At 38.0% G+C, this 12,346-nt stretch overlaps 1 protein-coding gene across 2 annotated transcripts in view; it reads left to right on the forward strand.

Moving 5' to 3' along the window:
• QSER1 (glutamine and serine rich 1) overlaps positions 1–7,880 on the forward strand; it is a 39,929-nt gene extending 32,049 nt beyond the window's left edge. For both annotated transcript variants that reach the window (XM_066638066.1, XM_066638082.1), the window contains exons 10-13: positions 221–318; positions 673–825; positions 1,711–1,806; positions 3,357–7,880. In XM_066638066.1, the coding sequence (XP_066494163.1) occupies positions 221–318; positions 673–825; positions 1,711–1,806; positions 3,357–3,497 (488 nt within the window). In that variant the 3' untranslated portion in view covers positions 3,498–7,880. The remainder of the gene's footprint in view (positions 1–220; positions 319–672; positions 826–1,710; positions 1,807–3,356) is intronic.
• The last annotated feature ends 4,466 nt before the right edge of the window (positions 7,881–12,346 follow it).

The following is a 12,346-nucleotide window of genomic DNA, read 5'->3' on the forward strand; positions in this document are numbered from 1 at the left end:
CCAACCGCAGCACCATGGTAGCTCAATTTGTCTAGTACCATGATGTAACTTCTAATGTGCCATGTTTACTGCCATGATTTCATTTAAGCACATCAGTGCCATTCCGCAAAGCTTGCAGTCAAGAAAATACATCATTTTGTGCTGGACACCACAGTTGGGGTATGAGTACTAAGCTGATCCTTGCTTGGCTATGTTCAATGTATTGCATTTTGTTTTTCAGATGAGCTGCTTTTGCCTCACATGAGAAAAATTGATGGCATGCTAAATGACAATAGAAGAAGGCTGCTTTCCAAATTACACTTAGAGCGCTCATTCAAGGTACTGATAGTTGAAATACTTTCATTGGTCATTTGCTCTTTTTACATCAGTTGAAATCTCTATGGATAACATTGTTAGTAAAACAAAACAGTTGGGAGCTATTTAAAAATGCAATAATTTTCTAAAAATAGAAAGGATTTCTATTTCTAGTTTTTATTTCCTCTTATAAAGTGATTGGCTGTGATTCTGCATTATTAAATGTTAATGCTATATGCATCTATTAGCATTATATGAATCTGTAGCTTCACTTAAATAAGTTCCAGATTTGATGTTGAATTTTTGGCATATTAGACCAGTTTTCTCCAGTAAACCCTGCACAATCTGTTACTCACTGCTTTTATGTTCTGTTTTCAGGCTGCTCTGGAAAGCTTTCCTGAACTGACAATAATCACTCGTGATTCTAAAACAAAAACCGGAGTGAGTGCAGTTTCTAGAATCAAAATGAATGGGAAAGCTTATAACAAGAAAACATTGAGGCTCTCTAAAGCAACCACTAAATTAGCCCAGGTATGTGTGTCTAATGTTTTTCCCCTGTCATATTTTGAACACAACAGTATCAATCCATAGTTGTTTCTTTATTGTTCTTTGTACATTTTCAAAAAGTGCTAAATTTGTTTTACTTTAGTCATGCCTTTTTAAAAATAATTGGTTCCTAAATTACATGATAGTATATTTAGTGTTACAGATTATATCACTGAGGACAGGCTGCACAAGAGGGAAGTCTGCATCTTTCTGTCTCCAATTCCAGCCATCAAAACAAAAGGGATACTACTTGAAAATTCAAAACATATCTGCTGTTTGAAAGAACTAGCCAGCTTGCTTAAAATAAAATTACACAGCAGGCAAAATAATAATAATAAATAATAATAATAACAGGTATTTATATACCGCCTTTCTTGGTCTTTATTCAAGACTTTATTCAAGGCGGTTTACATAGGCAGGCTTTATTTAAATCCCTTATTAAATAGGGATTTTTACAATTGAAAGAAGGTTCTTTCTTTCAAGAACCACTACATTCAGGTGTTTTCATTCCAATCTGGCTTCACATTCTGGCCTCCATCCTCCCACACTCAGAGCAGATGGAAATAGCTCGGCTTCAGCTTGTCAGCTGCTTCAAGGTCACACAGTGCCGGTGGCCGCGAACTGGCGACCTTGTGGATGTTATCTTCAGGCAGACGGAGGCTCTACCATCTAGACCAGACCTCCTGCCCTGGAGGACAAAATGGACAAAGTACACTCAATTTGATGTTAAAATTTGTGATTTCATGTTTTTTCATGTATCAGGAAGAATATTTACAAATATAGTTTTTTTCTGAGTGGTCCAAATTAGTATGAAAAAACCTGTTGTTTATAGTTAGTTCTGTGAGTAACAGTGTCTATTGGTCTTTGCAGGAGTTTGCTGTAGATCCAGAAAAAATACCATTGTGCTCTTTATATCACTCCCTCCATCATTACAAATACCACATGTTTCTGAGGTGTAAAGTAGAGGTGAGTCTCTCTAGCTCAGGGGTCTCCAAACCCCAGCCTGGGGGCCAGATGCAGCCCACGGCTGGCCTCTGTCTGGCCCGCAGACAGCCTTTTGTCTCCTGAAAGCCTCTGGCCCACTTGGCCAAATATGCCTGGAACTATGCTCTGGTTGCGTCTGGAGGGTGTTCAAGGGCCAGAGAGGTTGAATGAATGAACCAATTCATTCACTTATTCACTCATCTAAGTTCCATCTCTAATTTATTTAAATAAATTTTATATTTAAATATTTTTTTCCGGCCCTCAACGCCGTACCAGATATTTGATGCGGCCCTCTGGCCAAAAAGTTTGGAGTCCCCTGCTCTAGCTTATGTCATTTGTTTTCATTACCTAATGTAGTATAGTCAGTGCAAAAATCAGATGTATGTATAGCAGTATTAAAAGATCTTAGGCAATTAGTTATTTAGCCATTATATTGAAATCATGCTTTAAGAATGGGCTTGCCTCCTAAGATTTTGCAGAACATTGCTTCATTGTAGGCGGAAAACAGAAAGAGCATTCCACTTGTGCAAGAACTCCTGCTCATGCAAGGGGTCCTTTGCACAAGCAGAATGCTATTTCCAGGAATGGAAAGAGCTTTCAGTGATAAAGCAGTGCCCTGCAAAACCTTAGGATACAACCCATTAAAAAATGCCAACAGAAGCCTTCCTAAAAGTGTACAACATAAGAACAAAGCAATAGTTGTATCTGAATTCTGATCTTACCAAAATACTGGGATGATGAGGTTGGAAGAGTGAAATCAACCCCCCCAGAGGAAAAATGTTCAGTCTATCTAGGTTTTATCTGGTGAGGGATCCCTCAGAATCCTTTTTCTTTCTAGAACTCCTCTGGCTTGGAATGTAGTACACACTTAACACCACCCCTCTTATTTCTAAAATTAGTGATGGACAACTATCCCCCCCTCCAGCAGCAAGAGTAATCTCACTTCTTTTCCAGGAGAATGGGATAGAGTTTTATTCCTGGAACTGCACTACTGTGAGTTTTAGCATGAAAGGAAACGGGCAGGGTTTTAATGTCTCTTGGGGCCCAATTCTATCCAGCTTTCCACTGCCTATGCAGCCATGCAGTGGTGCATGCACTGCATCCTGTGGTAGGGGAGGCAGTCAGAGGCCTCCTCAATGTAAGGGAACATTTGTTCCTTTGGGAACAAATACCGCCTTGGGTCCCTTTGGGGAGAAAGGTGGGGTATAAATAAAGTAAATAAAATAAATATAAATAAATAAATAACCTTGGGCTGCATTGCAGCTGCGTTGGTACTGGAAAGTTGGAAAAGTTGCTTCCGCTAAAATACTGTTGTTTTGCTAGAAACTTCCCTTTAAGTTCGTTTTCATTTGTTTATGCTGAAATTGTTCATCTATCATAAAACTGAACTAAAATACTTGTGGGTTGGGATATACATTAAAACAAAATCTCTCTGCAAAATCTCTACAGTGAGAAACATGGAAATTCTCTGCAATGAGAAGCATGTAAATACCAATAAACTAATGATGTCCTGTTTTCTTTACTCTCAATAGATTTCTTCTGTCCAAAAAAAGAACGCAGATCTAGGCCAGGAGGAAATTGTACAGCAGTGCATGAAAAATGTAAAATGGGTAGAAGATCTCTTTGAGAAATTTGGTGAACTTTTGAATCATGTACAGCAGAAGTGTTCATAACAAATATTATCCCAGAACTCATCTTTTTTCCTACAGCACACATTAAAAACAAAGCAAAATCCAACATCCCTGTAAGTTCAGAGAAGCTTTATTCTGATCATGCCAGATTCTGTTCTCAGTCAGAGGAATTTGTGGTGTTTTTTGTTCCTTGGCTTCTGATAAGGAAAAATCATGCTGCCATTCAAATGGAACTACAAATGAACCTCACTGCATTTTTAACCTGAAGAATGATTTTTTCTATTTTGTAAACTCTCGTATTGAAATAACCTAGGTTTATTTTTGACAGATGATTAAAGCATGCACTATATAAATATATATATTTTGGTTATGATAAAAATAACACATAGGAGATCATGGCTTTTTCTGACTCTGAACAGTAGAAAGAGTCTGGATGGTAAACTAATATTTACATTGGTCTGACTTTAATCAAGTAAAGTCTTGTACATTTTGAAAACACAGCAAGTACAATATAAAATTCTGTGTATGAATTATCACCATCACAAATTCAGAAATGTCAGTCGGCTTTATGGACTTCTCCTACTGCTGTTATGTTCAGGAAACTGGACATGGAGTTGGTGCAATCCTGTGACTGCTATATAGTGTCAAATTATATTGTATTGAAAAAAAATACCTTAACTATTTTCCCTGTTTTTTTTAAGAAAAACATATTTTCATTTATACTGTGCTTTTTTCCTTTGGAAAGAAATCAATTGTACATTTTATCTCAATAACAGTTGTATTTTTCACAGAGAAAATATTGTGGCTTAAAATTCTTTCATGTATCTTTGTAATACACTTTCCATTGTTTTCAGTAAATCCTATTCATTTTATATGTTAATTTTGTATTATAAACTATGTATTCTGAGATAACCTTTTTGTTTATACAGGTTTGCTTCAGTGTTACCCAGGAAAAAGACATACTAGACTTTATAAGTTGGCTTTATAAGCATAGTTGTGTTTAGACACTGCATTTTATTTTCTGAAACATTCTTACTAAAATGGCATGCTTAATTGAAAATTTAAATGAACAGCTACTACATTTGTCTTCTGAACAGTGAAGATGAATGATTGAATAGACTATATGCAGTGTTAAACACAGCTGACAAAATGTTTTTTAGAACTGGTAATGGCAGAACTGTTTGATTCTCGGTGCCTTTTCAAATTCTCAGACGTACTTTTGTAGTTGACTTTCTCCTCTAAGTTGTTCTTATTCAGTAGGACTAGTAGTCCCACTTAAGACTACAAATATGTTAAGCTCAGTTCAATTGGAAACTTTCTTTGTTTTGCCAGCAGAATGCCTTACCTCAGTCATTGATTCAAAATGTATGAGTCCTTGGATTTGTGAAAGGACCGATCCTATTGTACCTTCATCAGATAATATATAAAAATAATTAAATTTGTCCTTTCACTGCCACTTAGTGCCTTAATTTCAACCAAGAAAGTAGGATTTCTCATTCACTAGCCAACCAGGATATTCTTATATGTAGCATGGTGTATTTTCTTTAGATGTACATATATTCATTGCACCTTAGATTTGTAAAGTATAATGAAGGGCTGTGATCATGAGCAATTAAACTAGGATTTCAGAATATCAAAGGGCAGCATTTTGATCTTAATATCTCTGTTACATTGAACAACCTCTGTATTTTCAAAGGTTTTTTAAAAATTAAAATGTTGGATATGGGATACCCCCATTTCATTTCTCTGAAGAAAAAAATATTCAAATGAAAATTTTGATATTATCCTGTTGTTATTTGTTAAATTATTGCCTGTCTTAAAATTTCAAACTACACTTGCCTTGGAAAAAGCCAGATTGTATTACTATGACTGTAGGTATATTATACTTTCACAGGCCATGTAGAAAAATTAATGGTTTATATGCTGTTAGGGCTGTATCCTGAAACTTTGCTGTAAAAACAAATGTGCTTTGTTGTGAGACATACATCCACCCCCAAGGAAGAAGCTAATATTGCTAAATATCTCAGAAACCTCTGCATACATATGTTCCTTGGCAATAGGTGTACATATTAAACTTTATACATATTTTATGCTGAGAAGAGGGAGTGGAAACCTCCTTTTGTCATAGAAATGCAATATTGTTAGGGACATTGTGCAAATAGGCCACTCATTTGGGGGAAGGTATAGAAAGGAGGTGGAGTTGCCATATTTATTCCTGATTTGGGGATTAAAAGCCTAAAGAATTAGTCACTGCTTCATAAATGTAAAATAATTCTTCTGCAACCAGTAAATATACACTTTTAGCACAAGCTTTTGTATAAAATGCATTTTAATGGCACATGTGAATAAATTATTTGGCTCATTAATGATACAATAATAAGCTAGAAACTTGCCAACCATGGTTTCTTCAAAAGATGGCAAAGAACCCAAATAGTTGTTTCAACTTGTTTAAATGTTATGTTTCTCTGTTCTTATAAATAAACTTCTGAGAGGCCTGTAGGCTTTATGCAAGCCCTCAGATTTGGCTCTGAAGTAATTAACTATTCAAGAAGCATAAAGGACTAGGAGTTTCACTGTGCCATGAAAGAAATGTAGTTTCAGGTTTGTGTTTCACTCCCAAGATGGTTGATAGCAACTCCATCAAGTGATAGAAGAAACAGCTCAGGACTATGACAGAATGTAAAGGACACTTCTGATTTCTGCCAGATGCAGTGATTTCAAACTTCCTACCTCTGGAGAACCCTTTCTAGATGAACTTGTCTGTTGACAGTTCATATAGCACAGTCATATCTGTCATTGAACTCCTGTGCAGGCTATCCTTGCAGATCAGGCCTATTGGACCTCATTGCCCCTTGAATTGAGAGTGCATCTTAGAATACATGCAACACTGCCTGTGGCCCTACTTTGCAGGAAAGGATCTGGAGTGGTAGTTTATTTCAGGCACAATTGTCTACCATTATTGATTCTTTCATTGAAAATCCCTTAATAAGCTTCCAGAGAACTCCAGGCGTTCCTTGGACATGGGTGGAGAGCTACTGTCCTAGACAGACAAAAAATCTGTTGCGGTGTTTGGAGGTGTTCAAAGCGTGCCAATTTTAGGGGAATGAAATGCCGTTTGTGTAAAACAAGTTGTAGGTGAGAATTTTAAGGCTTGTGCCCTAAGAAACATGTCTGGGAGGCGAGGGAATTTGCAGAAGGAAACTTCCTCACCACTGTAGCCCTCCATGTCCACCAAATGGAGGGGGGCTCAGAGGTCTTCTAGGACTACATAGGGCTGCAAAATTAGAGGAGATGAGCAAAAATCTTTCCCATCCCCTATTCAAACAAAAGTAAAATTTAGGGTATAAGCCTAATTTTTTAAAAGATTAATTGTGGAAAATAATACCAGATTATGGTCCAGACTAAGATACTATTTTACCAGAATAACCACAGTGCTACCTGAGAATTAACAGTTGGTTGCTTATAGATAGTAATTATGAGTGTACCCTGGAAATTCTTTGGAGAATTTTCAACATCTTTACATAATGATAGTTCCACAGGGTTGTGCAGATGAGATCTAACCTAAATATGCTGCTTCCATTTTATTGAAATTAGGATTGGAGTATAGCTGAATTGGATATTGCCCTTAAGCAGGCATTATAACATAATGATTGACTCTTGCCCCTGGATTCCTGTGATAAAGACAGGTTCAAGTGATTTTTTTTAAACGTTCAGTACCCACTAAAACAATGCCTGAATTGATCTTCTAATGTGCTTAGAATGTGGTGTCAGTGAGGCTGAGCAAGCAAACTGACACACAGTGCAAGAGGATATACATTTATAGGCATCTTTAGCATTCCAACAAATGTTTTCTGTTAAAAATGAATATCTGAAGCCATGTATCCTTTAACCTTTTCTGTTGAAATTCCTACTTGCATCATCAGTGAATTGTACAGCCATCTTTGCCAGAACATTGCATTGTTTTCTTCTGTTGATTTAAGTAATATATGTTAAAGGAAACTCAAACTGTCTTCCAGTAAACAGTCTTCATAGATGGAATATATTTTAAATATTTAAAAATTTACTACTATTTAAAATAATTTAAAAATGAACAAGCCAAAACTCTAGGAAATTGAAAAATATCAGTGTGTAGTAACTTTCAGATTTTGTTGATCACAATTAACATTTGGCTTCATACACTAATGTATGTTTTTGTATATTATTATACAATGCACATCATTCTATCTTCCTATTTAATGAATTGTGTCATTCACAAATGCATGGTCATACCTATCTCTTCGTATACTGCAAAAATGTAGGCTAGGACTAATGAGAGACCTTACGCTTTTTAGTCCAATTTTCAGGTGGTCCATAATAATGTATAGAGTTACGGAAAAGTCACAATTTTTTGTACTGTTGATTTGATGTTACTAAACTCATTAAAGAGAAAACACTTTTTTCAAAATCCTGTTCTGTGGTTTTATTGTTAAACTGGGAAATTGAGTGCTGCATGTGCTTTGTTTATTTAGTGTTGAGAGCAACCCTGCTTAGCAGGAATGGAGCTATGGTCACTTCTGATCAGCTGCAAACAGATGTATTGGAAGAAGCTAATTCTGATCACTAGTGGGGCAGCTTTCCCCAGACATCTTCCTTTCTTTGTAACCCAGGAAAATTAGTACCTTGGAGAGGTGCTACTATTTTAGGAAGCTGTAAATGCCTGTCCCTTTCCTACAAACCAGCAAATTAAATCTCTGAGGGTATTAATAATAATAATAATAATAATAATAATGCATAAATCCCATGTTAAGACTAACGCTGGTAAATCATATTCATGCTCTTATGGCCAGCATGCCCGCAGGAAAAGAAACATGTTAGTGGCTGGGCAGGGTGACGGCAGGATGTGTTAGTTTTTTTATTTTTACCAAAATGTTGGGTTCAACTCTTCAGTCTATCTGTCAGACAGATAAGTGATGTGAACAGCATTGCCAGCTGACCACTCATAATGCATAGTGGGAGCCTGGCTCACTGAAGATCTACTTTTAAACCAGACATGTTTCCTAGAGTGAGTCAACTTCTTCCATTAGTAAACCATCTAGAAGGAGGTTGCCAAGGTATCTTTAATCAATCTGTAGTTTTAATTTTTCTGCACTGTGCCCTGTGTTACAGTAAGAGATTTCCCACTGGCCCACCATATATCTACTGCAAAAGTACAGTAAGTTTTGCTGCATATTGCATAATGTCTGTGATTCATAGTGTAGGGCACTCCTTCCTACATGATCTTCTTTCACTGCATTTACTAAAGGGTGTAATCCTAACGTGCTGTTTGGCTGGCAGACTTGCGCTGGCCCAGGAGTGTCATGAAAGTGCTGTAAAGCACTTTCGTGCACTCCAGAGGCAGTTGCGGGCCGGTGGGGGATGAGTTTGCGTTGGCCAATGCAGGGGTCTGGGGAGGGCAGGGAGGAGTTGGGAGGGAGGCATTTTAGGGTGGGGAAGGGCAGGCAGCAGGTGTTCCTGGGGGCAGGCAGGAAGCAGGAGGCGGGGCCAGGATCCAGTGGTTGTGCCAGATCCTGACACTGTTCCTGGGCAGGCTGGGCTAGTCCCGGGCTGCTTGGATTTGCACCACCAATTGAGGTGGTGCAGATCCAAATAGCCCCATTGGGGTTGCCGCTTTACCCGGGGAGGGGAAGCAATTCCCCTTGCCCTGAGCTGAGCCACTTTTAGCCCCAATCCTATCTTGGATGCAGCACAGGCCTGCCGGCCTGCCTAATCCAGGGCAGGTTAGGATTGTGCTGCAATTTGCCCAACCCCAAGATATATTCTCTTAAACTGCATGCTGGTTACCAAGGTGCGATGGTTGGAATCACCCTCGGGAGCTCATCTTATTCAACTTTCCAGCACCAGTGCTACTGCAATGCAGCCCCAAGGTAAAGGAACATACATTGTCCCATCTTGAGGAGGCCACTATAACTACCCACCCACAGGAGGATACAGCACACACTCCATTGGCATGGCTGAATCGGCACTGGAGAGTTCAACAGAATTGGGCCCTCAGTTTCTCTCATACTTTAAACTGCAGTATGCTTGACTCAACACACAGTTATTGTTAATAGACTTTGGCAGCAATCCTAACCACACTTTTCTGAGAGTAAGCTCCATTGAACAAAATAGAACTTACTTCTGAGTAAACCTGATTAGGATTGTGCCCATATAATCAAAGAACTAATGTGAAGATGAATGTCAGTTTTTTATAATCAATGTTATAGAATCTCTAATCTTTGGATAGTTTGCTACAGAATGTATTTGCTATTCAGAATGTATTACATTTGAAGATCTGGGCTACTTTTCATATTAAAGTTACCCAGTCAGTAGCGTTTTACCAATCTGGCCATTCCCGTCAGTCTGTGTCATTCCTAGAAATATAGCAGGTGTCATTTCCATTACATCTACAATAGAGTTCACACAGCACCAGAATGCCTGGGCAATTAGCAAAGTTTTATGTTGGCTGTTAAGCAATTTGTAACATTTGCTCGTTTTAAGCAATAAACTTACATATAGCTGGTTCTCTACAGTACTTCTTGTGAGGATGCAACTATTTGGCAAAACTTCACTAGTGGCATTTGAAGGATATTGGGTATAGAGCACATTTTTCATTAGCAACTTTTGCAAATGTATCCCTTGTGCTTGGTTCTTCAGAATGGCTTCATTTAGGTTGAATAAAACCATTGTTCATATGACTAAGTAAGATGCAGACAAAAGGCCTTTAAAATAGCTGGAATATTTATGGTAAATACAGTTTGATGTAATTCAACAGAATATAGGATCTAAAGTCTCATTTTGTTAAAAAAAGGTCTCAGAAATGGGAAGAAGCTTTATTCTTGAACATGAAGTTTAAAAGAGTTATAAAGTAAAGCCTGCATCAGTCAATACTCTGAAATAATCTTACAGCCCAATCCTATTGGGTTCAAGTGTTCTGCCATCATAGACTCTTACAGCAGTAGCAAAGAATTCTCCAGCAGTGTGAGGAGTTGTGCACTACTGGAGAGATAGCAGAGGCCAGAGCCTTCCCCACATACCAGCAGATCTGCTGGTACAGGTAGGAGGTGGGGGGGGCCAGAACAAGACAGAGGCAGTCTGAGAAGGGGACAAGTTTGGCAGCAGCAATGGCCACCAGATCCAACCCCCTTTCCAGTCCATGCAGACCTGCCACAATTGTTCCCTTACCTAAAGGAGATCTCCATGACTGCCCTCCACAGAATGCAGTGGTAGCCATTTTGGCATCACTGCATCAATGGGGGGAAAGGATAAGATTGGACTGCTAATGTCTTATGGCAATGTTCAATTAAAAAAACTTACTTTTAAGGGGAACAGTCACTATTTTTAAGTAGTAGTATCAAATGCAAAGCATGTCTTCAAGAATGGTGGGCAAGCACCCTGAACCTACAAACTATTCCCATACAAATACCTCTGGGATCTCAGTTCTAACCAATTTTCCAGCAGCCTCAATACAACCCTGAGGTAAGGGAGCAAACATTCCCTTACCATGAGGAGGTCTTTGTGACTGTGCTCCCACCACAGGATGAGTACTCATCCTCTTGGCACATCTGTATTGGTGCTGGAAAGTTAGTTAGGATTGGGTCAGTCTTTTACAAATGGGATAGGATGCAAAGTGCTGATCGGTTCCACTATCTTAATATCTGCATAGGTATGAGTAACTCCACTTTTTAGTAGTGTCTAGTGTAAATTTATACTTCTGTAAAATGTTGTATTTTTTATATATATATAACTGCCTTGCTACTCCTATGTTGGAGACTTCCAAAGGGCAAGATATAAAGGTTGCTTTGCTCTCTGTCCCTTGATCTGCCAAAGACAAGAGTAAATGCTGTCAACAGTAAATGCTGTCAACTACACCGCAACAAGAAGATTGTATTATTGGCAGCATGTAAGTGTTGGCAGGTGTTATACTGAATCTCTCATGATGACCTTTATTTAGTAGAAAGATGGTTTTCTTTCATAATCCCATTGAGTAAGGAGTGTGGAAAGGAAGCCACAGCAGCATTTAAAAGGCATAATGTGCTCGGATCTGAAATAATTAACATCCATTAGGTTCCACTGTTGTGATTCTCAAATAGGGTTCAGGTTTTTTGTGTTGTTGTTTTTAAATAAAAAATTGCAAACCCAAGTGAAACTCTTCTGCAATAGAGGTTTTCCAAGTTGATTTAAGCTACATTAAATTCACTTACAAGACAATCTTATACTTGGAAGTAAGTCTCACTGCGTTCAATTGAGCATACTACCAGGTAAGTTTGCTTAGGATTGCAGTCCTATAAAACTTTTATATAGTTTATATATTACAAACACTTAGATATTTCACGTATACTGAATATGAATGCTTGCGCTCGGACACACAACAAACAGAGAAATCTAGCTGAAGTGCTACTAGATAAAATGAGTTCCAACTGCTTTCCTTTATCTGTTTTATATCCGGAAAAATAAAACAAGGAAAGCTATGTCCTCACAGATTCCAGATCACTATGTGCTTGCTTAGTTCTGTATGTTCAGAACTAGGCACAGAGTTTTTTGCAACTCATTTCTTGAGTAACAACGCGTTGTATGGGTTGCTATGCTGCTACGTATGCCTATAAATTCTCTGTGGTTAATGTTAAAATCCTGGATATTATAGTTCAAACGTGTATACACCCTTGATTGGTGGAGTGTCTCAGCAACTCTCTGAGAATTAATTGTCCCAAAGTTATAGTAGCACAATCTGTGATTAATTATTGGGTACCAATTCTTAATAACACTGAGAGATAAGTCCAGGTTGAAGTGGTTGTCTAAAGATCCTATTATCACAATTATTTAGACCCAGATAAGCTTGTCAGTTTCAGTTATGTACAATAATTTCAATCAGTCTT

The sequence above is a fragment of the Tiliqua scincoides genome, chromosome 1 (assembly GCF_035046505.1).
Source record: "Tiliqua scincoides isolate rTilSci1 chromosome 1, rTilSci1.hap2, whole genome shotgun sequence".
NCBI classification, from domain to species: Eukaryota; Metazoa; Chordata; class Lepidosauria; order Squamata; family Scincidae; genus Tiliqua; species Tiliqua scincoides.